The 23,790-nt window shown below is 39.8% G+C and overlaps 1 protein-coding gene across 8 annotated transcripts in view; it reads right to left on the bottom strand.

Annotated features, from left to right (window-relative positions):
- Nucleotides 1-6,443: 6,443 nt before the first annotated feature.
- Nucleotides 6,444-23,790, bottom strand: part of Rcl1 (RNA terminal phosphate cyclase like 1) — a 70,464-nt gene continuing 53,117 nt past the window's right edge. For 7 of the 8 annotated variants that reach the window (XM_005324060.4, XM_040285726.2, XM_040285724.2 and 4 more), the window contains 3 exons: nucleotides 21,211-21,367; nucleotides 16,870-16,973; nucleotides 6,444-6,746 (listed from right to left, as the gene is read on the bottom strand). In XM_005324060.4, the coding sequence (XP_005324117.1) occupies nucleotides 6,596-6,746; nucleotides 16,870-16,973; nucleotides 21,211-21,367 (412 nt within the window). In that variant the 3' untranslated portion in view covers nucleotides 6,444-6,595. Of the gene's footprint in view, nucleotides 6,747-12,423; nucleotides 12,475-16,869; nucleotides 16,974-21,210; nucleotides 21,368-23,790 lie in introns of all 8 variants that reach the window. The other variant, XM_078047604.1, reaches the window with a different exon arrangement.

Genomic DNA, 23,790 nt, shown 5'->3' with positions numbered 1-23,790 from the left:
AAAAATTTTTATTTTTATTTTTTGAAGTATGGGCAGAGATGCTCTCTCGGTCTACTAGAGTTGTCTAGCGAACAGAAAACTAAAAATTATGCTGCTGGGAAAAAATACTGAAGAAAGCAGAGCCGAGTGATGGGACAATATCAGTGTGAATTCTGATATTGTCTGAATGCCTGGATCCAGCTACATCTGAAGCCAAATAATCTACTAAATTTCTTAGTTACAAGAGCCTATAAATTCTTTTGAGTCAATTTGTTGGATTTCTCATTTGCAACAATATTCACCCCAATTTCAAAGCCTTCGGATTTACCCAAGTTAAAACTGACTTCCATATCCCTGTCTTAATATCTTGGAGCTCAAAAACCCTTAACTTTTACTCTACCATCCATCAAGAAGGCAACTCAAAGATTATTAACACCTACTGTGTGCCAGGGTTTTTGATTATAGCCTTTTGCAGGTTTTGTTCATATCCTAATGAGACAATTGGGCCTTAAAGACCAAAGCTTGCTCAAGGCTAGATGGAAGACTTTAACACCACCAGAGTCTTAGGCACATCTGACTTTTTCTGTTCCATGTTGTTCCATAGCATGAGAAAGGCTATGAGAAAGGTAGATTGATAGAATATTTCAGGCCAACAACTAGAGGATGATAATTTTTCTTTCTTGATAGGAGAGGGTATACTTCCTTGCAACTGTTTGGTGTACATGTGGTAGGATCTGACAGTCCTAAGTTCAGCCAGGCTTGTCATTCTGCCCTTACTGGATGGATGCTGGCATCTGTGCTGGAACATAGTGAACTTCACTGAGAAGCCTGTGGGCTTTCTTTTTAATTCTGTCACGTTTGTCATGAGGCAGTGTGACCTCAAGCCATGTGCAGGTGCCATAGCTTGTATCTGTTCTTCTAACTGGGCACATTTGAGTACTAGATGTAAAGATAAGCCCTGTGACTCACACTGACATTCACCTCACCGTGAGCTAGAAGGCTGCTTGGAAGAGTCCCCCCAAAGCGAACAACTCAAAGGAACCTAACCACAACCATCATGTTCAAGAGCTCATCTCAATACGAGAGTGGTATGAGTAGCTATTTCCCATTTTCAGATGAAGTAACAGAGGGTCAGGTCAGAAGGATGGAGGGCCAGCCAAATCCTACAGATGGAGCTACGATTCAACCACAGGTCTAATTCCTAAGCGTGAGGTAGTTCCATAATGCTCTTTTAAAATTTGGGAAACCAAAGCTTTCCTAATAACTGACTTTTTTAAAACAAAAGATTTTTTTAATAAAGAACTTTAAAATCATAGCCACACCAAACCTTAAAATATGGACCCAGACCCTACCACCACAACTTACCTGGGAAGATTAAACAACTAACAGTATGGTGAGTGCTGGTAACAAGTAGCAGGGGGTATACTGTGAGGACTGCAGAGATCCCTCAGGAACTGCTGAGGCTTTAAATTTGATGTGTCTTAAACAATGGAGGCATCAGAGGGTTGAATTTCTAGGGCTTTTATGACAGTGTTATCAAACCACATGTAAAAATGTGTGTATCTCAAATCTCTTTTTATAATCTTCCTTTTAAATTGCTTGGTGGTCAGCAACTCATTTAAAATAGAATTAGCTGGTTCATTTTATATCATTGTATGCTTAGAAATCCTTGCGGGGGGGGGGGAACCCTCACCTATAGTGTTCTCAATATTTTACCAATTAAACGGGAGAACATTTATTTCATTGTGTAGATATTTATTTTGTCTCTTTTCTTTGCATAATTTGCAACCAATTTTTTTTTTGTTCCCATGTCTTTTACAAAGCTAACAGACACTAAGCAACAGTGGTCAAAACAGAGATTAAGACTAAGAGAGGAGCATGTGGGAGGCCCAGGACCCAGGTACACTTCAGCACTTAGAACAGCCTGAGATTGGTTGTCACAATTAAGATGGATTCCTTCTTGCAGCAAGCTAGCTACCATTTCAAAATATACGCTCTCCACTAATATTCTGCCTTGAAAACGATAAAGAGCTTCAGAATTTCCTATCATTCCCAGATGCATCAGGAAGAAGCACCTGTGCCCATCATCTCCATTGCAGAGCATCATTTGCTCCCAGGATGAAGACCTAGATGGCAACTAATCAGTCCAGCAGCAGCCTACCACACTCTCCTCACTATGACAACCAGGCCCTCATGAAATCATCATTTGTCATTGTTGTTAGTTCATAAAATTTCATCTTTAACTTGGCCTTTGATTCCTATAAATTTGTCTACCTTTTATTAAAATCTATTAATTTTAAAATTACTACTACAAAAATTTTGGAAATCTACCATTTCTCAAATTGTAGTAGAGAAATTATTTAAAAATTAATAAATTTGAATATTTTTTGATGCAAGGTTCTTTAGAAGGTTGGGAATAGAGAGGAAATATAAAGGAACAATGTCCTGAGCCATCAGAAACTTAAATGTCAGAACACTTAGGGTGTTCTGAAACAGATGCTAACCCAAGGCCCATGCTCAGGGCTAGGGTCAGGCTATCTGCCAGGTATGGGTCAAATATGACAAGGAATTAAAGCAGTCCTACACCCAGGCAGCCCAATAAAATGACAGCTTCTGCTTATTTGTGTAAAGGAATGATGTCACTTGGCCTCTGTTAAATGTCAAACACTGATAAATTCTTTTACTCAAATGGCTTAAGATGTGGTCAACAAAAGAACAAAAAGACTTAGTTGTCTACTGACATTCCCATTAACTATTAGTCACTTCTAAAGAACAAGATAGGGTCATCAGAACAGGGAAGCTGTGACTAAGCCCCAGTTACTTCCGGTAGCTCTGAAGCAGGTAAGGAACAATGGAGGTACAGGTTGGGCCTAGGGTGCTGCGTGCCCATTCACCGTGGCTTGGCTTACCTGACTCACATGTACCTCCACAGGTTTCCAGTAGCACCAACCAAAAAGCAATAGAATACCTACCTTCTTCTCCTGACACACTTGACAAAAACCCCAATAAATCTACTTCTTCAGCCTATCCTGTTGCCCCCCTCAGGTACTACCAAAACTGAAAATTCTGTTTCCCACCTACCTTTGATTTTATTAATTGCTTCAAATCTTCTGGACTCCATCCTGCCTACTTCCTTTCCCCTTCTTTAGCACTCTCAACTCTTGTGTGTGTGTGTGTGTGTGGTGCTGGGGATTGAATCCAGGGCCTTGTGCATGAAGGGCAAGCACTCATACTGAGTTATAGCTCCAGCCCCATACTCAACTCTTTTGCCTAGTGACCATAAATCCAAATGTCAGTTAGTTGATGTTGGCCAGTGTTGGCCTCATCTGGGAGCCTCCCAATCTGACGACCAAGATAGAAATGGCAACCTAAGAGTGACAGTGACAAAGGACAGGTACCATGTTGCAATATAAGTTTCTGTTTTTCATTTTTTTTAAAGTTGCTTCTGTGATTAGACAACCTTTACCACTTTTATTGGAAAATATTTTTAAAAATAAAAAACAAAACCAGTGAGGTTTAGTTGCTCTGATGGGGCAATTTGAATTTCAGCAGGTCCTCCTGTTGTTCTTTCCTAACCGGCATGATGGTATAATACCTTAGTTTCCTCCCACCTCTTACCAAGGTTTTGATAAGTATGATAAAATCATCAGGATATGATGGAAAGAGGCTGATTCTCTCTGCTAAGAGACAGAAGCAGGGTCTGAGGATATACACAATGATTCTACCATGATATCGAACAAATTCACAGGTATACTTGCCTACAAAACTTAATGGTCCCATTGAACAACTACTGCCGTAACTCAGAGCACTCCATTCCTGTCAGCAGAGAGGAGCGGACAGGCCAAGACAGAAAACTAAGCCCCCAAATGCTGGAATCTCTCTCAGCAAACTACCCCAGGTCAGTAGCTAAACCAATCAGGATCAAAGCGGGGAACACAGCAGAAAATGTAGGAATTGAAAGGTTTCCATTATGTACCAGCAAGCAGCAAAGGGTAGCTTCTGCCCGAGGAACAATACTGTTCCTGAGAATTAAAATAGGGGCTGGGAGGAAGCTATTTAAAAAATATTAAGTTTTTCCTTTTCCAAGCATTTCCATCATCACTTCCACCCAATGATCCAAATCCAGAAGCAGGTGTGCCACATGGAGGGCTGCTTCCCCACCACATACTATCAGATTTGTAGGCAGGAGCACATATCATCTTCTCTACTGCTTGGGATGACCTGTCTGGTCTGAACCTGCCACCCTGAATTGACCGGAGGTATCATTTCCAGGTCTTGTGCCAAAGGACAGAAGGTTTTTGTCAGATAACAGACATGTCCAAGCAATGTGGCTACTTCATTCTATATCTGAGTTCTATATGGGTAGGTCTGAGTTAAGATATCAGCGTGGTAGGCAGAATTCTAAGATGGCCATCTGATTTCCAACCCTTTCAAATCATAATCTAGACACTGCTGTGACCAGCTGATGTTAAGACCAGGAGATTATCCAGGGTAGAATTTGGTGCTATGAGTCATCTGAAAGCAATATTTTCTCCAGTTGGCATCACAAGAGGAAGTCAGACTCAAGTTGAGTATGGTGGCACATGCCTATAATCTCAGTGACTCAGGCAGGAGATCCTGTTTCAAAATAATATAAAATGAGCTTGGGATATTGGTCAGTGGTAGAGCACCCCTGGGTTCAACCACTGGTGCCACCAAAAAAAAAAAAAAAAGCAATGTGTAGGATTCAGTTCACCATTGCTGGCTTGAAGATGAAGACAGTCAAGTAAATAGAAATGTGAGGAGTTTCTATATGCTGAGAATTATATTCAGCAGCCAGCCAGCAAGGAAATAGAGATTTAAGCACATATACTGAATTGTCAACAATCTCAATGAGCTCAAAGCACATTCTTTCCTGAAGTCTTCAAATGAGAGTCTGATCCAGCTGACATTCTCACATCAGCTTTGTGAGACCCTATATAGAAAATTCAACAAAACCTACCCAGATTTCCACCCTATAGAACTATGAGATGACAAATGGACATCACTATAAGCTGCTAAGTCTGAGTTCATTTGTTATGCACCAACAGAACACCAATACAATATTTAAAGTTTTCAGTAGAGTGCCTCAGCTTATATGGCCAGGCCTTCCCCAAGGTTAGCTCTCCATCTCCACATCTCCCACATCCCATGCTCACCAGAACACAGCCTTTCATTGGCCTTTTTCACTAACAAAAAAGATTTAAAAAAAAATGGTACCAAGAAACATTGGTAAGGCAAAGACCATTCCTTTCTGCAAAGCCCACCCAGATGGAGAATATCATTAGATCCTTCCCCTGCTACCAACCACAACTCCATACATACCAAAATATGAAATCTATTTGTTGGCAGGGAGAATCTACCATGGATCCTGAGTATTTCTGCACATGGTTACTGGGAAGCCTTTATCAAATCCGTTCTTAGAACTGTGTTTGCAGCAAATATTCTTGGGGGATGAAGTAATGTCTCCAAGTAGAAAAAAGAACAGTCTTGCTAAAAAAAGAGGTGGAGTTTCCAAATTATGCACTGCATTTAGACGGGCCCCTTTATGTTCACTGTGGGACTTGTGAGATAGGTGCTATCAATATAAAAAAGAAGCTCATACTGCTTTCTGTGCTGAGTATAACAGTTCTCTGTTTCTGACCCAGGACTTTCATGTCTTCTTCTAGCATCCATGAAACAGTAATCAACCTTATCAGCTTATGCACAGGTAAAATCCCAGATGCTGACTTCATTATACTTAGACCTTTAAATCAGGAGATCTTACTTTTTTTGTGTGTGTGATTCTTTCACTGCATTTCACCAAAGGTTTGATATTCACTGAACCAATTACAACACTGGGAAGGAGAACTTATGTTTTTACATTATAAATACCAAAGGAACAAAACACGCATTTTGAATCTTCTTCTGGAGATAATAAAATTTATATCATAGGGCTGTTAGAAGAATAAAATATGGTATAGCACACTTGGTATATAGAAGACATCCCAAACACCCAATAACTGCTCAACCCCAACACCCCAGCTACCCATTCCTCATACACACCATGAAGCAGATGAGAAAAAGCATATGTTCATGATAGCAATCCAGTCAGAAGACAAGAGATAAAATGGTCTACTATACCAACTTCAGACATTTGCATGGCACTGCAGGATACATAAAGAGCTCCCACACATATTGTTGCATTTAATCCCTACAATAGATACCACAGTCAAAGAGGTGGGTCCTTGCAGAAAGAAAGGCAACAGATTCCACAGGTCTGGAAGATAGCTGCAGCCCAGAAGTCCATGAATGTGAGCTGAAAAAGTACAGAATGCTTCTGTGATACTGATTTAGAAGCATGATCATGTCTTGAGGACACTGTTCCTCTAGGTCAGCCAGGGAACATGTACTTCCACCAGGCCTCCAAGGAATGTCAATGCCACTGAATAACTGGAATCCACACAGCAGAGAGATGCCTTTTATTTGCATATTGATATTTTAGTAGGAAATCCTTAATATAAGTGGCTATCCTGCTCTGGATCAATACATGTGGACTTGGTCCCTTTGGTGTCTTTGGCAGCTTCTGTAGGCAATGGGGCTTTATCTTGTGACAGTATCACTTGAGAGTCTTGCTAAGGTTGGAGAAGCCAATGCCCACACAGGTCATCAGCACTTTATCCCCACCTTTAAGTTCTTCACCACACGGCTTGGTTTCAATTTTAAACATAATCTGGAAAAAGCTCTTCAAGTGCCGCAAAAATTCTATCCTAAAAACAAACAAACAAAAAAGGACTTATTTTTTTAAATTTCTCCTCTCCCTCCCCATACCTAAAATTCAAATTTTTAATTTTCAGACAAAATACAAAGACTGAAATTAAGAGTTTCTAATCAAGCAGTATTTACTTATAGCCTACTAATTTCCAAAAAAGATTTAGCTTACAGAGATGCACACAAAACAAGTTTAATTGAAAAAACAAAAGTTAATCCATGACATCCACAACATAAACCATTTAGTCCTACATTTTCGTTAGAGTGTGAACATATGGTGATAATTCTGAGTGGTCCATACAGACAGAAACATGTAATTCAATGATTCACAGCATCATGATGTGAAAGACAAGCAAAATGATTCTTTCTGGTGTTTTTAGATAAGTTCTCCCATCATTCCCCAATAATTCCCCTCTGTTTACTCAACAAATATTGAGTGCCTACTACTACATGCAGGCATTGTTCTTGGTGCTAGGGAAGGTCGTGGCCACCTGAAAAGATGAAAATAAAAATTCTTCCCTCATGAAGATTTTGATCTAATAGTACAGAAAAGATAAATAAATTCAATATTTTTGAAAAGTACAATGGTAATTTAAATAAAGCAAACAACACAGATGGGGAAGATATTGGTATAACTGTATTTATGCATATTTGACAGAAGGCAATATTTAATAATATGGTCATGGAAGAGTTCACAGTAAACATGGCAAATAAGATTCAGGAGGTTGTTTCTTATAATCTCACTTAACACAGAGTGTTAACAGCATCCCAAGATGACTTTGGGAATGGCAATTCTGTAGGCAGTGTGGGCATACAGGCCTCTAAAGGGATGCCCTCTATGAGGTGACACTGCAGACTCAGCACTACCTCATTGAGCCTGACTATAAGACTCACCTGGAGAGGTCACTAAACCTGTGTTCTGATCAACTTGCAATCAAAAGGGAGCAGGTGTCCATGTGGAGTCACAAACAGGCAAAAACTTGCCTTCCCCACCCTCCTACCAAGAAAGCTATTATTAGTAAGCATGCCTGGCAATTCTTATCAGGCAAATTTGGGAAACACTGGTTTGGGGAAGAATAGTGGCATTAGCTTCTTTAATGAATATTACAGAAAACCTGTACTATGCTGCCTTCCTATCAAACTACCCAAACTCCATGTCCCATCCAGATAATTCTCAACCTTCACTGTACATGGAATCACTTCAGGGGCTGTAAAAAATGCTGATCCTAGACATGTAGACCAGTGGAACAGAGTCAAGAAAAAAAATACATATTTAAGGGCAATTTGATAATTCAATTGGGAAAGAATGATCTCTTCAAAAACGCTGTGGAAACAACCAGATACCCACAAGCAAAAGAATGAAGTTGACCCTTCCTCATTTCACAGAAAAATAAACTCAAATGGATCAAAGACCAAGCTGTAATTGCTAAAAAGATAAAACTTACCAAAAAGGTGTGGGGGGGAATAAATCTTCATTATTTTTAAAAAAAATTTTTTTAGTATATTTTTAGTTGTAGTTGGACATTTATTTATTCAGTGGTGCTGAGTATCGAACCCAGTGCCTCACACGTGCTAGACGAGCACGCTACTGTTGAGCCACAACCCAAGCCCCTTCATTACTTTTCTTTAAAAATAATTTTTTAGTTGTCAATGGAATTTATTTTTATTTATTCATATGTGGTGCTGAGAATCGAACCCAGTGCCTCACACATGCTAGGCAAGCGCCCTACCACTGAGCCACAACACCAGCCCCGCTTCATTACTTTTTGCTAGGCAACAGTTTCTTAAGTATGACACCAAAAGCACAGCAATAAGAGAAAAAAATAGATGAAATGAATTTCACTGAAATTAAAATCTTCTGTGCACCAAAAGACAATATCAAGAAAGTAGAAAAACAACCTACAGGATGAAAGAAAATATCTGCAAACCATATGTCTGATAGGATCTGGTCCCCAGAATATTCAAGATCTTTTTCAACTCAATAATTTTGTTAAAAAAATTAAAAAATTAAAAACTAAAAGATGGACAAGAGATCTAAATAGATATTTTCTTTAAAAAGACACAGAAATAGCTAGTAAACATATGAAAAGATGCTTAACATCATTTGTCATTAGAGAAATGAAATCAAAACCATTATAAGCTGGGTTCAGTGGCACATACCTCTAATCCCATAGGCTCAAGAGGCTAGGGCAGAAGGATTGCAAGTTCAAACCCAGTCTCAGCAAAAGTAAGGCACTAAGCAATTCAATGAGACCCTATGTCTAAATAAAATACAAAATAGGGCTAGGGATGTGGCTCAGTGGTCAAATGCCCCAGAGTTTAATCCCCAGGACCACCCCACCCCTCGAAAAAAAAAAAATCCATTATGAGATACTACTTATACCAAATAGGACGGGTACACTAAAGCCAGACAATAACAATAATGTGGGTGAGGAAGTAAAGAAATTAGAATCCTCACACACTGCTTGTAGGAATGTAAAATGGTACAGCTACCATGCAAACAAACTGGTTGTTCTTCCAAATGTTAAACAAAAGGCTACCATATGACATAATAATTTCCCTCTGAGGTATGTACCCAAGAGCAATGAAAACAAACCCACTACCTCCCCCACTTTGTCCTAGGGAAAAACAAAAACTCATACACAAACGTTTATATCAGCATTAGTTACAACAATCAAAAAGTAGAAACGCAAAAGCTCATCAGTTGATCAATAGAAAAATAAAGTGTGACTATTATTCACATTTTAAAAATTTTATTTAAATGTTTTTATTCAGATAAAAATGTTTTTTTATTTCAATAAAATGTTTAAATGATTTATTTTAAATAAAATGGAATATTATTCAGCCATAAAAAGAAACAGTACTAACACATGCTCAACATGGATGAACGTGAAAGTATGTTAAGCAAAAAAAGCCAATCAAAAAGGACCACATACTGTATGGTTCTATTTATATAAAATGACCACAACAGGCAAATCTATTACAAAGGCAGAAAGTAGATTAGTGACTGCTTGGGGTTGGGAAGAGTGTAAGGTTGACAAGTGACCACAATTGGGCACATGGTTTTTTTCTGGGAGTGATGAAAATGTCTAAATTTAGGTTGTGGTTATACAACTCTGAATCTGCTTTAAAAAAAAAGAAAGAAAAAAAGACCTAATTAATTATACACTTTAAGTGTAAACTGCATTGTATGTATATTTCAATAAAGTTGTTAATAAATAAATACACATCAGGCTGGGGTTGTGGCTCAGTGGTAGAGTGCTTGCATAGCACATGTGAGGCACTGGGTTCGATCCTCAGCACCACATAGAATAAATGAAAAAAATTAATAAATAAATACATATTTATGAAGTAAAAAAAAATACTGATTCTGGTTCTCAACCCTACTCAGTCTATACCAAACTAAATATAAGTCTACTGCAATTATTTTTTCCTCCCTCTCTGCCTCTGATCTAGTCAAAGGAAGCAAAAGGCAACAAGGAGGAAAGAATGTCATCCTATCTGGCTGAAAATGACCAGTGTGTTGGGGCAAAGGGACAAACCAGCAACTACGCTGGAACACCAGAGCTCAGGTGAGTGTACAAGCCCACAGAAAGCGCTCCACCTCTTTTCATTCCCTTCCACCCAGGAATGTACAGCCTCACCTTCATCTTTAAAATAGCATCAACTCTTCCTATGAAGCATTCCTTAGTCAATAATGCCTACCCTACGGGATTTCCCCTCCCCTCTGGGGTTTCTCCAGCATTCTGTTTCTGGTGTCTAATTAAATGCTTACATACAGTTCTGTCCATAACTGTCCCCTCTCCCTTTGTAAATTATATAAAAGCATCAATGACCTACTCTATAGATGGAATCCATTATACCTGCTAGGCACTTTCTAAGTCCTCAAAAAAAAGGCACTGAATAGAATTTAGGAGTCATGGGTGATTTTGAGAAATGACTTCCAACATTTTTGGCAATTAAAGGAAACCCGTTCTCCCCCTGCTGGCTTTTCTGTCTTCCTAACCAACTGAAATTTCTCCCCACTCTCCATTCATTCCATCACCTCCCTCACCCTGTCCTAGGGAAAAAGAAAACAAACACATCAAACCCATACATAAACAGGACACATCTGTGGGCCAAGCTTCCAGCTGGCAGCAACACAGAAAAAGCCAGCCATTTCACCCACTCATCTGTATTCCAAGGAGAAAACAGCTTGTTCTCTCTTTCACTGCTGCTATGGACTAACATAGGCCCGGGGCTCTCTCTGCTCCGAGGGCCTTACCCAGCCTACTTTACTCTGAATCATTTAACTGTGCTTGAAAAGCCAGACACCTTCCCCAGCTGGCAGAACTCCTGAGGGGCCTCAGCTTGCTTGATCTCTTGGAGGAGGATGGGAGAAACAGGCTTGGGTATGCAGGACTATGTATTTACAGCTCTGGGGTATTTGTAGCCTTTGGAACAGTTAGAGAAAGCAAAGTCAGTTTGACTTTTTACATAATGTTCTGCCAACCTCTCTGCCTGTCTAAGGAAGGCTGTAGAAGAAACTGGATTAAGGTACACTTCAGAATGTCTTTCCCCCCATCTCCAATCCATTTTCCCTAAATCTCCAGTAGCTGGAATATTACACAGCAAAAATGCTTAGAAGCTGAGAAATGACCAGGGATGATGGTAAATTCCAACAAACAGCCTTCTTAGGAAAATGGAAACCAAGAGAAGGGACAAACTCACCCAGATCTGCATGCAGATGAACAAAGCCTGAACGGTGCTGCTCCCAAACCCTTCTCCACAGCCCCAGGCTGCCTCCCCATTCACAACACTTCTTTTTCCTTTGCTCTCACAGCACACACTGCAGACTCAACAGTGTTCGTAGGTACAACCACATGGCAGGACAAAGGGACCTACAACACACTGTGGGCAACACTGCCCTTTAACTGATGACCACCTGCACAGTGCAGCTGGTAGCCTTTCAGTAGAGCCATTTTAGGCAACTGGAACTCTTATGAAACTCCTGGGTGAAGGATTTTACTCCTGACTCGGAGAACTATGTCTGGAAAGAGGCTTTATTTTTTTCAGAGGTGATTTATTTTCAGAAAATAAAAAATGAACTTTTCTATGCAAATCTCCAATCCATCTAACCAGCAGATTTTAGAGAATTCTGGAGCACAGACATAAATTTTCACATATTTTCAAAATGTGGGTTGTTCCCATTGCCATTACCACTGCTGGTCAACAGGCAAGGGCCATCAGACTCATGACCATTAGTCCACTGAATCCCAATTACCCAAGACTTGCCAGGTCCTGCCCCTTAGAAACAACCCCTCTTACCAGGACCCCTTTCTGAAGCATGTTAGCAAAGGGAAAGCAATCATGGGCTCAGCTTTTTCTTTGGCAGTTCCATAGACACAAACCATGACAGAAGGCCCTGTCTCTTGCTCCACCAAACCACTCAGTTTCCATGATACTTGGATATAGGACAGACAAGAGTTGGGGTTAGCCACAACACAGGTATGTAAGGCATTATTCAAGGTTAAGGAGAAAGAACTGGGAGTAGGAAAAGAAATTTGCTGTAGTCATTACATGGCAGCTTTTAAATATATTGGTGGTGTGTTTCTGAAGCTTATCTAACATCAACTCCAAGAATGAAATGATTACTTCAGGAAACAGAACAAGGCAGGCTGCATTGTCGAGACTCACAATTCCAAGCAGAGTTTGGCCAGGATCAGGCCACGATGTCTCCTTTTTCATCTGAAAAGTAAGGGCATTACTTGTTTTTTACTACATGCCAAATATGTTCTGAGGCTCAAACATTAACAAAGGTGATAGAGCATCACAACATTTGTAAAGCACTTCATAATGTAAGGGAAAGGGTACTGTGTGAGCACCCAGGAACAGTGAAGCTTCTCAATCTGTTGATCTTCATTTGCTGTGCTTCGTTCTGGGCGGGTCAAGCAGCCTGATCCCAAGAGTTTAAAAATGATGAGGGGCTCGAGCTCCCTAGAACTTCCACAAGTAATGGGAAGAAGTTATTTGTCAGAGTTAAGAAAAAAACTAAGCAGCATGATCTATTTTAGACTTCCAACTAAAGATAGGATATAGTTTTACAGCAGAATTTGAAACGAAGACTCTCATGGCACCCTGCCTCAGGCAAAGAGCTGGGAGTCCAATAATGGAGAGAATCCCAGCTCTTACATAAGAGCACAGTGATTAAAGGAAACAGAAACTCCAGATAGAGCTGTTCTGATCTGAACCCCACTTCCTGTCTGTGTGACCCTGGCACATGACATGACCTCTGTGTGCCTCAATCCCATCACTTGTAAGATGATGCATATAGTAGCAGTACCTATTGTTGTTGTTGTTGTTTTAACCCACCCCCATAGGATTATGCTGAGAACTGAGTGAGTAAAACATTATTTGAAGGCTGGGGATTTAAGTGGTATACTGTTTCTCTACAATGCACAACCCTGGGTTCAATCCCCAGCACCACAAAGAAAAAAGAAACAAAACAGTATCTGGCTCACAGTAAGCGCTGTTTTTTTGTTTTGTTTTGGTTTGGTTTTTTTTTTTTTTTTTAATAAACCTCTACTTTTCAGAATTCGTGGGAATAGTAAATAAGATACACATAATTTGCTTAGTAAGAGGACTACAGGAAGTTACTCATGTTTAAAAATCAATGGATATAGATTTGTAGGTAGATGAGTAGACAATTTGCTGCTGACTTCAGTCCTGGGATTGCCCAAAGCAAGTTTACCTCCTAGTGTTCAAAGTGACCTGACTAGGAGAATGGACTAGGGTAGGGCGAGGAGGTGCCCAAGCAGGAACCTTGGTAATAGAACTGACTATCTCCTCAGGAATGTTGCCAGGAGCACTAGCTACCTGACCTCACTTAGGCCTCACTCCCTTTCCATGAGCCCAGGATTTCAGAACCATTCTTCTTATCTACAGAGCCTGGCTTATAGATGCTGAACACCACACCAACGGTCCCCCAAACACTCTGTGGCAAATCCAGAACTTGTGGCTGGACTCCAAGGTCTGGCATAGGCATTCACAGAGAACTCTGGTAACCTCAGTCACCTGTCACAATTTCTAAAAGTACTAATTAAGATGTTTATTGGTATGTATTTTTCTTGCTGCTAATCCAACTTTTAAATTAAGTATAAATCTTCCCCTAAACTACAAAACGAAGCTTTTTAAGTACAAGAGTAGAACCAGTGTCACCAATTTTAAACTACATTTTAAAAAACAAAAACCAACAACAACAACAAATTTAACACAAATAGATTCTCCATATACCAGTGTGTGATCCAGTACTATTTTACTCTGATGAAAAATAATCTCTCTTGCCTTCCTTGAGAATTTCACACGTAGACTTACTTTTTGGACTAGCACAATAAAACTATCAACAGCAACCTCCCAGAGCAAGAGAGTAAGAAAAGAAAACAGGAGGGATACAGATATCTTACTTTCCAGGAAGGAACTGAAAGTAGCACTGAAAGAAAAAATACCCTTCTTAATCCCAGTGTTCTGTAAATAGACATTTAAAAAAACTACTTAAACAAAGCAAAATATATGCAAACTGCCAGAAGAAATACATTTTTTTAAACCAATGAAGATGTTGCTTCTGGTTTTCTTTAGAATTGTCAGGTTTCCCCAAACTGATTTCTATAACTTTAACTGAACATAAAAATCTATATGAACTAGGGAACACCGTAATCCCAGCTACTCTGAAAGCAGAGTCAAGTTCAAGGCCGGCCTGGGTAACTTGGGGAAGACTCTGTCTCAAAATTAAAAATAAAAAGGCTGGGCATGTGGTCCAGTGGAAAAGCACCCCTGAGTTCAACCTCAAGTACTGCAAAAGAGAAAAAATGAATGAATGAGAGAGATACAAAATTGGTCTCCAAAACTTTTGACTCTAACTAGAATAATCTGTTCCCTCTACCATGATGGTACTAACAATGGATTCCCCTATTGGTACTGAAAATGGGCTCTGCCCCATTTTACCCTTGACTGTCCTCATAAGTAGGATGTTGACTATGCCAATAGGGTTCTACCTTTACCATTCATCACTATGGGCCACTGGAGCCTTCCACAGTAATTAAGGGCAAAAAGTATCCAAACACAAACAGAGCTTTCTTGAAAATAAATTCTCTATTCCCTCTCTGTACTAGCTTATCAAAAAGAAGAGAGGCTGGGCTGGGGATGTGGCTCAAGCGGTAGCGCGCTCGCTTGGTATGCGTGCGGCCCAGGTTCGATCCTCAGCACCACATACCAACAAAGATGTTGTGTCCGCCAAAGAACTAAAATAAATAAATAAATATTAAAAAATTCTCTCTCTCTCCTCTCTCACTCTCTCTTTAAAAAAAAAAAAAAAGAAGAAGAAGAGAGGCTGCCGTTCCTACCCCAAAACAGAGCCCTCTGCATGAATCCCTGGGAGGCAGGTAAAGCAGAGGAATAAGAATGTGTCCAAGTCACAGGCCAGGTCTCAAAACATATAATCTTACAATCTGTCATACTCCTTTCAGAGCAGACCATTGTCTTCCTGAACATGCAGTAATTTAGGCAAGATTTCTGGAAGACAAGACACTGCAATTAATGTTTGGTGAAGGATGTGCTGAGAAGGATGCAGGAACCTTTAAAAATGTCTAGTCACATCCTGGCCATCTCCAATGGTCTTAAAAAGATTGTTTAATCTCTGGAGCCAAACTGAAAAAAATCTCCAAAAGGAAAAAAACAATTTTTTTTTTTAGAAAAAAAATAAATAAAAACATATATTCCATTTTCACATAGTGTTCTGCCAAAACCCATGCACAAGGACCACATGCATTTGGGGACAAAAACTCTTTGCTGTGTAAGCTGTGAGGCCTTCTGCTGCCCCTGAAGCAGAGCCTGGGAAAGCAGCAAAGACGCTATCTAAAAAGTGGATTGGGCTTGGGGCAGTCACACAGCTATGTACCACTTCTAGCAAAATTTTGATGAAAAGTGAATATCTGCATTTAGGGTGCTATATTCCCAGCCTTCACCTCCTCTTCAATGCTTCACCATGTCTATTTTAGCAATGTTGACAACTGGTGTTAGTATGTCGTTTAGGATTACTCAATTTCAGGTTTCCTGTCCCATGAAATACTTTACACAAGTTATCAGGAGATAACGTGCTGCTCACCAGTTCCCTTTTGTTAGTCATCCCCCACTGCTAACAGAATGCACTCTCTTCTATTTTCTTGATCCAAAAAGACCTTCCATCACTAACCCAAAAAATAAAAATAAAGCCTCCAAAAGAATCTCAGTCCCTTGGCTGTCATGCTCCCAAAGCAAGGACTCACTGCTGCACTGCCCTGTTATAGTTCTTGCCCTTTTCTCAACGTGATGGCACCACCATTCTTCAGTTATCACAGTACTGTACCTTTCAGATATACAGCATCGGTACCATGATAACCGAAAAAGGACAGTTCAGTCTCATATCTAGCTGAGTATTCTCCCAACTTATCACCCACAGATGGACATATAATCATCATGAAGTACATAAGCACATGAGTATGCCAATTGAAGTCAAGTACTCCAACAGGATGTTTTCAGCAATCTCACTATTGATGGAAAATGCTTCTGGTACTGTGCTCTTCATAATTAGTCTTCTGACTAGCTTCTCTTTTTGTTTGCTTTCTTACCTCAGCAGTCAATTTCTGCTAGCATCCAACTGCCAAACTCCCCACTACAAGTTCCCTACTAGTCTAGTAATATTACTATAAACTTTGCCTTTCTTCATCATTTCTAGCCAGCTAATACCTACCATTTTGGAGAGAAGGACAGCCCATTTGAAGGACTTAAACTAAGAACAAAACCCAAACTATATAGAACCAGAAATTAACCTCTAAAATTAAAGCAAAATCTAAAGCACAGACAAAAGAAGAAGTACTCAATAAATATCTTGTAACTTCCGTTACATGGAAATAAGTGGGTAAGGAGAGGAAGGCAGCAATCCTTGTACGTAAAAAAAAAAAAAAAAAAAATCAGGTCATGAGCAGCAACTACCAGTTCATTTAAGCAGGTGGTCATATGATGGGCTATGCGCAGGGCAACATTTCTATCATTTCTACAATTAGAAAATTAAACTGGACAGAATAATGAAGTTGAAAGAAAACAACTTACGTATAAGGAGAGAGTGGTCCTAGCAGAACTTTGGAAACATCCTGCTGTCCAAGGGTCATTAGCAGTAGAGCCAGACTTTGATTTGTCGAGTCCACACATCCACCCTGTAAACACAAACACTTTAATGATTAATCATTATACAAACCAGAAAATGGAAAACTAGCAAAAGAAGGAATGAGGGAAAACCCAGAAACACTCAGAATGTTAGAGTGTACTAAATAGGAGACTACAACGTTCAAGTAATAATAAAACAGATCACAGGTCTTATAAGAGTAAACCCTGTATCAACTAACATGAAGAAGTTAAACTAACAATTCAGCAAAGCAATTATAAAGCTGAGACAATCAGAATGGATAACATTCAAATTTCCTGAAGTCAATCTAGTGAAAAATGAAACTTTCCCTTGGTAACTGAATAGCAGTGAGACATCATTTTATTAAGTATAAGGAAAAAAAAAGGCAAATGTTCAGTTAATTTCAGAGTTAAGTGCATTATGTTTATATTTCTTCAATCTGTCACAAAACAACACAGTCAACCTGACATAAAAGCAGCTTTCCCTTTAAAGAACCCTACTCCTACACTTATTCCGACCACTCAGAATCTGCTGGTCATGCTCTTAATTCTCTTCTTCACTTCTTCCTGAGTGCCTTGAAACTGGAGAACTGTTACTGTCACATCCCTCCATACTTATTACTTATACATTATTTCCTCCCCATTTTCTTTCTTTTTTCTTCCAAATCAATAAGCAGAACAGGAATCTCTTCAAAAATTTCCTCCCAAGACACAGCTGCTTTGGTTGCCTTTCTTCTTTTGTTCATTTTCTCAATCACTTCAGTCAATTTGCTTCTAGGCATTACTGCTATCTAAACTTGTCTTAAAAATGTCTTTATTTCAGATCATTCTTTCAGGTTAACTTTAGTTGCAACAATTTAAACCTTATATTGTACACAGGGCATGTAGGATGACCTAGAATTTCTACCTATTTTGCACAGGTCACAAGTGGTATGCTGCTGTCCCAGGTTAGACTCTGAATAGAATAAGTGGCCAGTCAGTACTGTTCATGGGGGACATTCCCTTCCTTTTTAATGCATGCAGGGTAAGAAATAAATCAGTTCTCAGGTACAAACACTCATTTTCTGGCTGTCAGATTTCATTTAGTAACCTTGACAAGAACATAGGAAATAAGGGGTATCCTACTGGTAGTGTTAATTAAAATTTATTGCTCTTCCTCAATTACCTAATAAAGAATAGGGATCTATGTTTATCTCACTCAGCAAAATTTAGGACAAAAGTTCCTTTTCCAAACAAAATCAGAAATCTCACCAACAAAATTAATTCTGTTTTACGGATCTTGCGCCCTTTCATAATACTGCCTAAAATCAAACTGTTCTCTTCAAGCTCTGCTTCCTATCACTATGCTGTTATTGCACCATTCTCAACTGATTCTTATTAGATACTGGACCAATATTTTAATGCAATAAATATGTTAGGGTCCCTTGCAGGATACCAAGGAGGAAGTTGTGGGAGCTACAAGATGCCAAGGCATGAGATAGGTTGCCTGCCACTTACCCAATACCAGAGGGAGGCTTTGATAAACAGGGACTTGAACTGTCCCTGAACAGATGAATAGGCTTTGGAGAGGGAGAGCAGGACAATGGGAAATAATGAGCCAGGGCCAGTATGGAACAACCGTAGGAGAAAGGTGGGGTAGCCAGACTGAGGAAAGGCTTTCCTAACTGGGTTAAGAGTACTGATTTTATCTCAGGAAAGTGAGAAGCCAGGGAAGGTTCCTGAACATAGAAGCAAAGTGTTTGGAGGGATATTTAGACTGCAAAGGAGGCTGGAGAGGATTTGGAAAAGACTTCTCTGGGCCAGTGTCCATGTATAATCCAGGTCTGAGGTGAGGTGAGGTGAGGTGGGATGGGATGGGATGGGCAGGACAGGAGGGAAGTTTCTGGAAGTCTGGTACAGAATCTAGGGGCTTAACAATCAATAAACAAAGGAATTGGGTCAGAGGCTTAAAATTTTGGTAAAAATAAGGAGTACCTTTAAAAGGGGTGGATTTTTATTACTCATTCAAATCATGTTGCATCACAGATCTGTAAAGAATTACTTTAAAAAGCATGAAGTATACTCTTTTACCAAGTAAAGATTATAGTCACACAAAGAAGTTTTCTTAATGATTAAAACAAAACAAATTTGGTCAAAAAATAACAAAATGGTTTAATAAAGCTCTTAAGTAGAGTAAAGGGAAAAAAAAGGGGGGGAGGGCCTAATCCAGATTGTTTGTTTTTCCTCTTGTGGACTGGTGGGCTGTGCTTTCACCCTGAGGCTCATAATTCATTCCAGCTGTGCCTGTGGGCTCCCTGAGACTGCTCTAAAATGTGACGCTTTCAATTCTCCTAAGGTCTACTACAAAGGAAGAGAAAAGGGCCCATGGTCCAAGGGAGGGCTGGTCAGCCACCACAGCATCAGGTAAAGTAACCCTAAATAATTCAACAACGAGCTTGGGTACACATGTATTACATGCATCTTTTTACCTCTCACAATGTATAAATGGCAAATGTCATGAATTAATTAATTGGAAGATCAACCTCTTCATCACTGACTTTCAAACTTTTAGCTACTACCCATCTTTCAAAACTATCACCAAAGCTAGTATCAAAAACTGAACTGATTTAGCACCAAAAATCTTGCAGCAGATCTTGACTGCATGAGACCTGTAACAGGACACTTCCTCCTTGAGGAGAATTTTACCTCCTTCCTTCACTATGGTCCCACTGTGAGGCAAGAAGAGGGGGTGGAGCTGCTGTCCACAGGGTACAGCTATAATGCTTTGTCTTCCATTTTTAATTAGATGAACATTATTACATAAATCCACTTAGGACTTGGAAATTTTAATTAATTCTGAAATAGTTCATTCTCATTTATCTCACCTTGTGACCAATGAGATATTTTCAAGAACACTGGCATAATCAGGGAAGCAGACTATGACAGTAAACTGTCTTTCACTGTAAGGCCTTTCAAGGGAGCAATACCCAGAATCCAGGCTCCTCTGCACTATACTATAGAGATTAATAAACTGAACCAGTGGCAAAAGGTAGGATTACAAAACCACCAGTGTACCCACTTAACCCATTTTATTTCACTGGCTCAGATGTGATTTTTGCTACTTTAAACAGGATACAACTTCCTTGGAGACCACAAAGATGACTAAAAATCAGAAAGAAATACATAAACAGTAAGATGGAAGCTCCTTAGATGGAAAAGAGAGAGAATTTACAAATATTCAACACCCTCCAACAGATTTTATATTCAAGATTTCTTGAAAATTTTGAGTGCAATCAGTCTCTATTCCTACATGGCAACAACTAAGGGAGATGACAGCCAAGCCATCTGGATTATGTTCTTACTAGTGTCTAGCCCAAAAATGTGGAGCCTACCATCCCTCAGAACCTGGCCTATACTCTGCACATGTTGGGAAGGGTTTTGTCTTTGAGGCAGAACCAAGGCAAAAGAGAGTACAACTGATCAAAATTCTGGTACTAGGTTTATGACACTCTTCTAACCTAGTACATGGCATTTTGGAGAATGTACTTTCAGACAGCTGCTTCTTATTCCTACTGCCATCATCTTCTCTTCCCTCACAATTTCTTCCCTTACTTCAGGTCGCCTCAGCTATTTTGGGGAATCAATAAAAGTATATGCATGCTTATGTGCATATTGCATGCATGGATTAACGTAGAAAGATGGTCACTAAGGCAGGTTGATCTGAGCTGTGTCCCATCAGCAGAGGTGCAGAAGCAAAGTGATAATCAGCTGAAGTCTGTCCTCAACATTGTATTGTCTTTTCTTTGCCCCAGGTTCTCGCGCTTTCCAAAGCCCACCATGGTATGACACTGGCCTGCTTTCCCTAGACATTCATCTATGCTCTAGAATAGATTGTAAAATCCAACCTGCTGGCATTAATTTATACTGAATCAATGGTCACATGCAAAGCCAGATTTCCACTTTTTCTTGAAAATCCTGAATGCAAGGAGTCCCCATTCCCACATGGCAACAACTAAGGGAGATGATAGAATCTGTCTAGTCAGGGCAGTATACTAGTCACTAGTCTCACCTTACCTGCTTTATTTTTTTAACCTTCACTCTTTTGCCTATTCCAGTTCTTTCTCTGCCCCCATTAAAACTTCTTTGCTGTAGTTAATGCTAAACTGTTTGATAAATAGGTACAGATTAACTCCTTGGCTTAAGCCCTTGGAGAACATCAAGAATGGGTGACACCAAACTGCTTTTCCCTTATTACTCATCTCCTAGCACCCACAGAGGCTGAGGACATACCCTGTAGATTTCTTCGAGCAGAAGCCTGGCACAGTTCTTGCCAAGGTCCTCTGGAAGCACAGCTGCTCCCTGGCCCTGTGGGTTGGAGGCCAGTTCAGCACTGAGGAAGGTGCCATTGGTGGTCTCAGCAACCAGTGACAACCCAAAACCTGGAGACCTAGGGATTCAAAGACACAGACACTTAGTTGGTAAAGGTACATGGGCCAGCAAATAGAGAACAGAAACATCTTTTGGATGGCACTGTGTCTGTCCTAAGGCTTCCTTCTGTTTGCATGAAGCATTAGAGTGCCTGTGGCTTACACTGGAAATAACAGATGACATAGTGAGGTCACACAAAGCAGAACTAGCAGAGGTGTAAGTTTGCATTGCTTTACCTCTTAGCCCTCCACTCCCTCCCCTCCTTGGCTGCAAAAGCTCTTACTGTGAGAGTTTGTAACAATCAACAGTACCTGATAACCTCAAGGGCTATCAAGTATTGAGTACCTACTTTCCGCCAGTTATGGAGCTAGGGGCTTTGCAAATAATATTTGTGATACTACAAACACTGCATATGAGCTATTATTATTTTAATTTTACAAATAATAAAAATATTGAGATTAAGCAGTCTGAACCAAGTCCACATATCTATACAGTGACTGAAATGAGTTCCAAATGCCCATCTTACAGACCCAAAAGCACACAGAAGTTCTCCACCACAGCACTCACTCCAACCTATCACCAGCAGCCCAGGAGGCATATAGGCCCTGGAGACCACTGATCAAAACTTTCCTTGAGAAACATCAGGCGTTTTTCCCAAAATGAAAATCATGACACAAACCAGACCGGGCCTAAATAAGACATACCTTTACATTTTTGTCCTCATAGGATAGCACTAAACTCAGAATTCAATTAATATAACCAAAGAGCTTGCACTATGTTCTCTCTCATAATGTTTCTACCACCCAACAGCCAAACTCTAACATAACACCCTGCTTGTTCTGGACCACAGCAGACTCTTTCACTCATGTATCCAACAAGCATCTGAGGGAAAGCACCCACAGGCCAGGAACTGGGGGTACTGTGGTAAACACAAGAGTAGCAACCAGGTTAAACACACACACACACACATACACACACACACACAAAGCCAATGAAAACAACATTCTATAAACAATAAAAAAAAAACCTTTTCTCAAAATTTTAAGATTTGGTACCTCAAATCTACTTTGCCTTTTAAGTAAAAGTGTTATCAAGAAAGATATAGTTCTCCCAACAGCAGTCACATATGACTTGCAATCACAACAAATGACCTGCTTTCTTTAACACAACTCAACATTGCTCATGAAGTACCTTCTGTTTGTCCAACAGAAAACTAGCCAAAATTATTTTTGAGAAAAACTATTTATGACATTAATAAGGTTTTAAGTATACATGAGATCACGATGTAGAAGAACTATACTGACCAGTTATTTGAAAATTAAATTGTCACCAGGAGTGGTGGTGCATCCCTGTAATCCTGGGTATTCAGGAGATTGGGGCAGGAGGATCACAAGATCAAATCCAGCCTGAATAATTTACCTCAAAATAAAATTTAAAAAAGAACTAGGGATGTAGCTCAGTGTTTGCCTAGGGTGTGTGAGGTCTTGAGTTCAATCCCCAGTTCCATAGGGGGAAAAAAAAGAAACAAATAATTTCAATTAATTCAATCATCTAATCAGTCAATATTTAGTAACATCTGCTAAGAGAAAGGGGCACAATAACTTACCCACTTAAGCAAAGGCTCAGGGCACTCTGACTCATGTTTAACAAGCCAACATTACCCACCATCAGAAATGCCTAAAAATTCTAGCACGACCCCAAGTTGCCTTTGAGTCACTTGACAGCGTGAAGAAGCATGCAAAAAAACAAAACAAAACAAAACAAAAAAACAGAAAAGAGAGGAAGGGAGACCCAGAAGACAGGCTGATACTGCTGCTTTAACCCACTGACCTGCATTTTCAAATTTTCCTTTCCATGTGAATTTTTTAAGGTGGTTAAATCAGTACTGTTCCTCTTAGTTGTTTTCTTTGTTGATACTGGGAATTGAACCCTAGGTTAACCACTGAGCCACATCCCCAGCCCTTTTCATTTTTTATTTTGAGACAGGGTCTCGTTAATTTGGTTAGGGCCTTGCTAAGTTGTAAGTCGCTTTGAACTTGCGATCCTTCTTGCTTCAGCTTCCCAAGTGCTAGGATTACAGGTATACACCACTTCACTCAGCTCACATAGTATATTAGGCAACTTTTAGAGAAAATAAAGAATATATTAAGAATATACATTAAGCTTTATGTATATTACTCTTATTTTCCCCTCAATTTGGGGTGGGTACATTATTGGGCCTAATTTAAGTTAGGTTGACAACGCAGCAAGCCATCAGGTGACCTGATTATCTGCATTGGTATAGATGAAAAGGAGAGCCTCCAAATGGGAAAGGGCTAAGAAACAAAGTATTTACTCTGAGAGTGAAAATGGGTCACAGTGAACTGATACGCATGCTAATCATAGCACTGACACAGACCACCAAAAATTGCCAGCCCTCTAGGTCCTGGACCATAGCCACAG

This window comes from Ictidomys tridecemlineatus, chromosome 4 (assembly GCF_052094955.1).
Source record: "Ictidomys tridecemlineatus isolate mIctTri1 chromosome 4, mIctTri1.hap1, whole genome shotgun sequence".
Lineage (NCBI taxonomy): Eukaryota > Metazoa > Chordata > Mammalia > Rodentia > Sciuridae > Ictidomys > Ictidomys tridecemlineatus.
The sequence above is the reverse complement of the archived record's forward strand: the minus strand, read 5'-3'. Positions and strand labels throughout refer to the sequence as shown.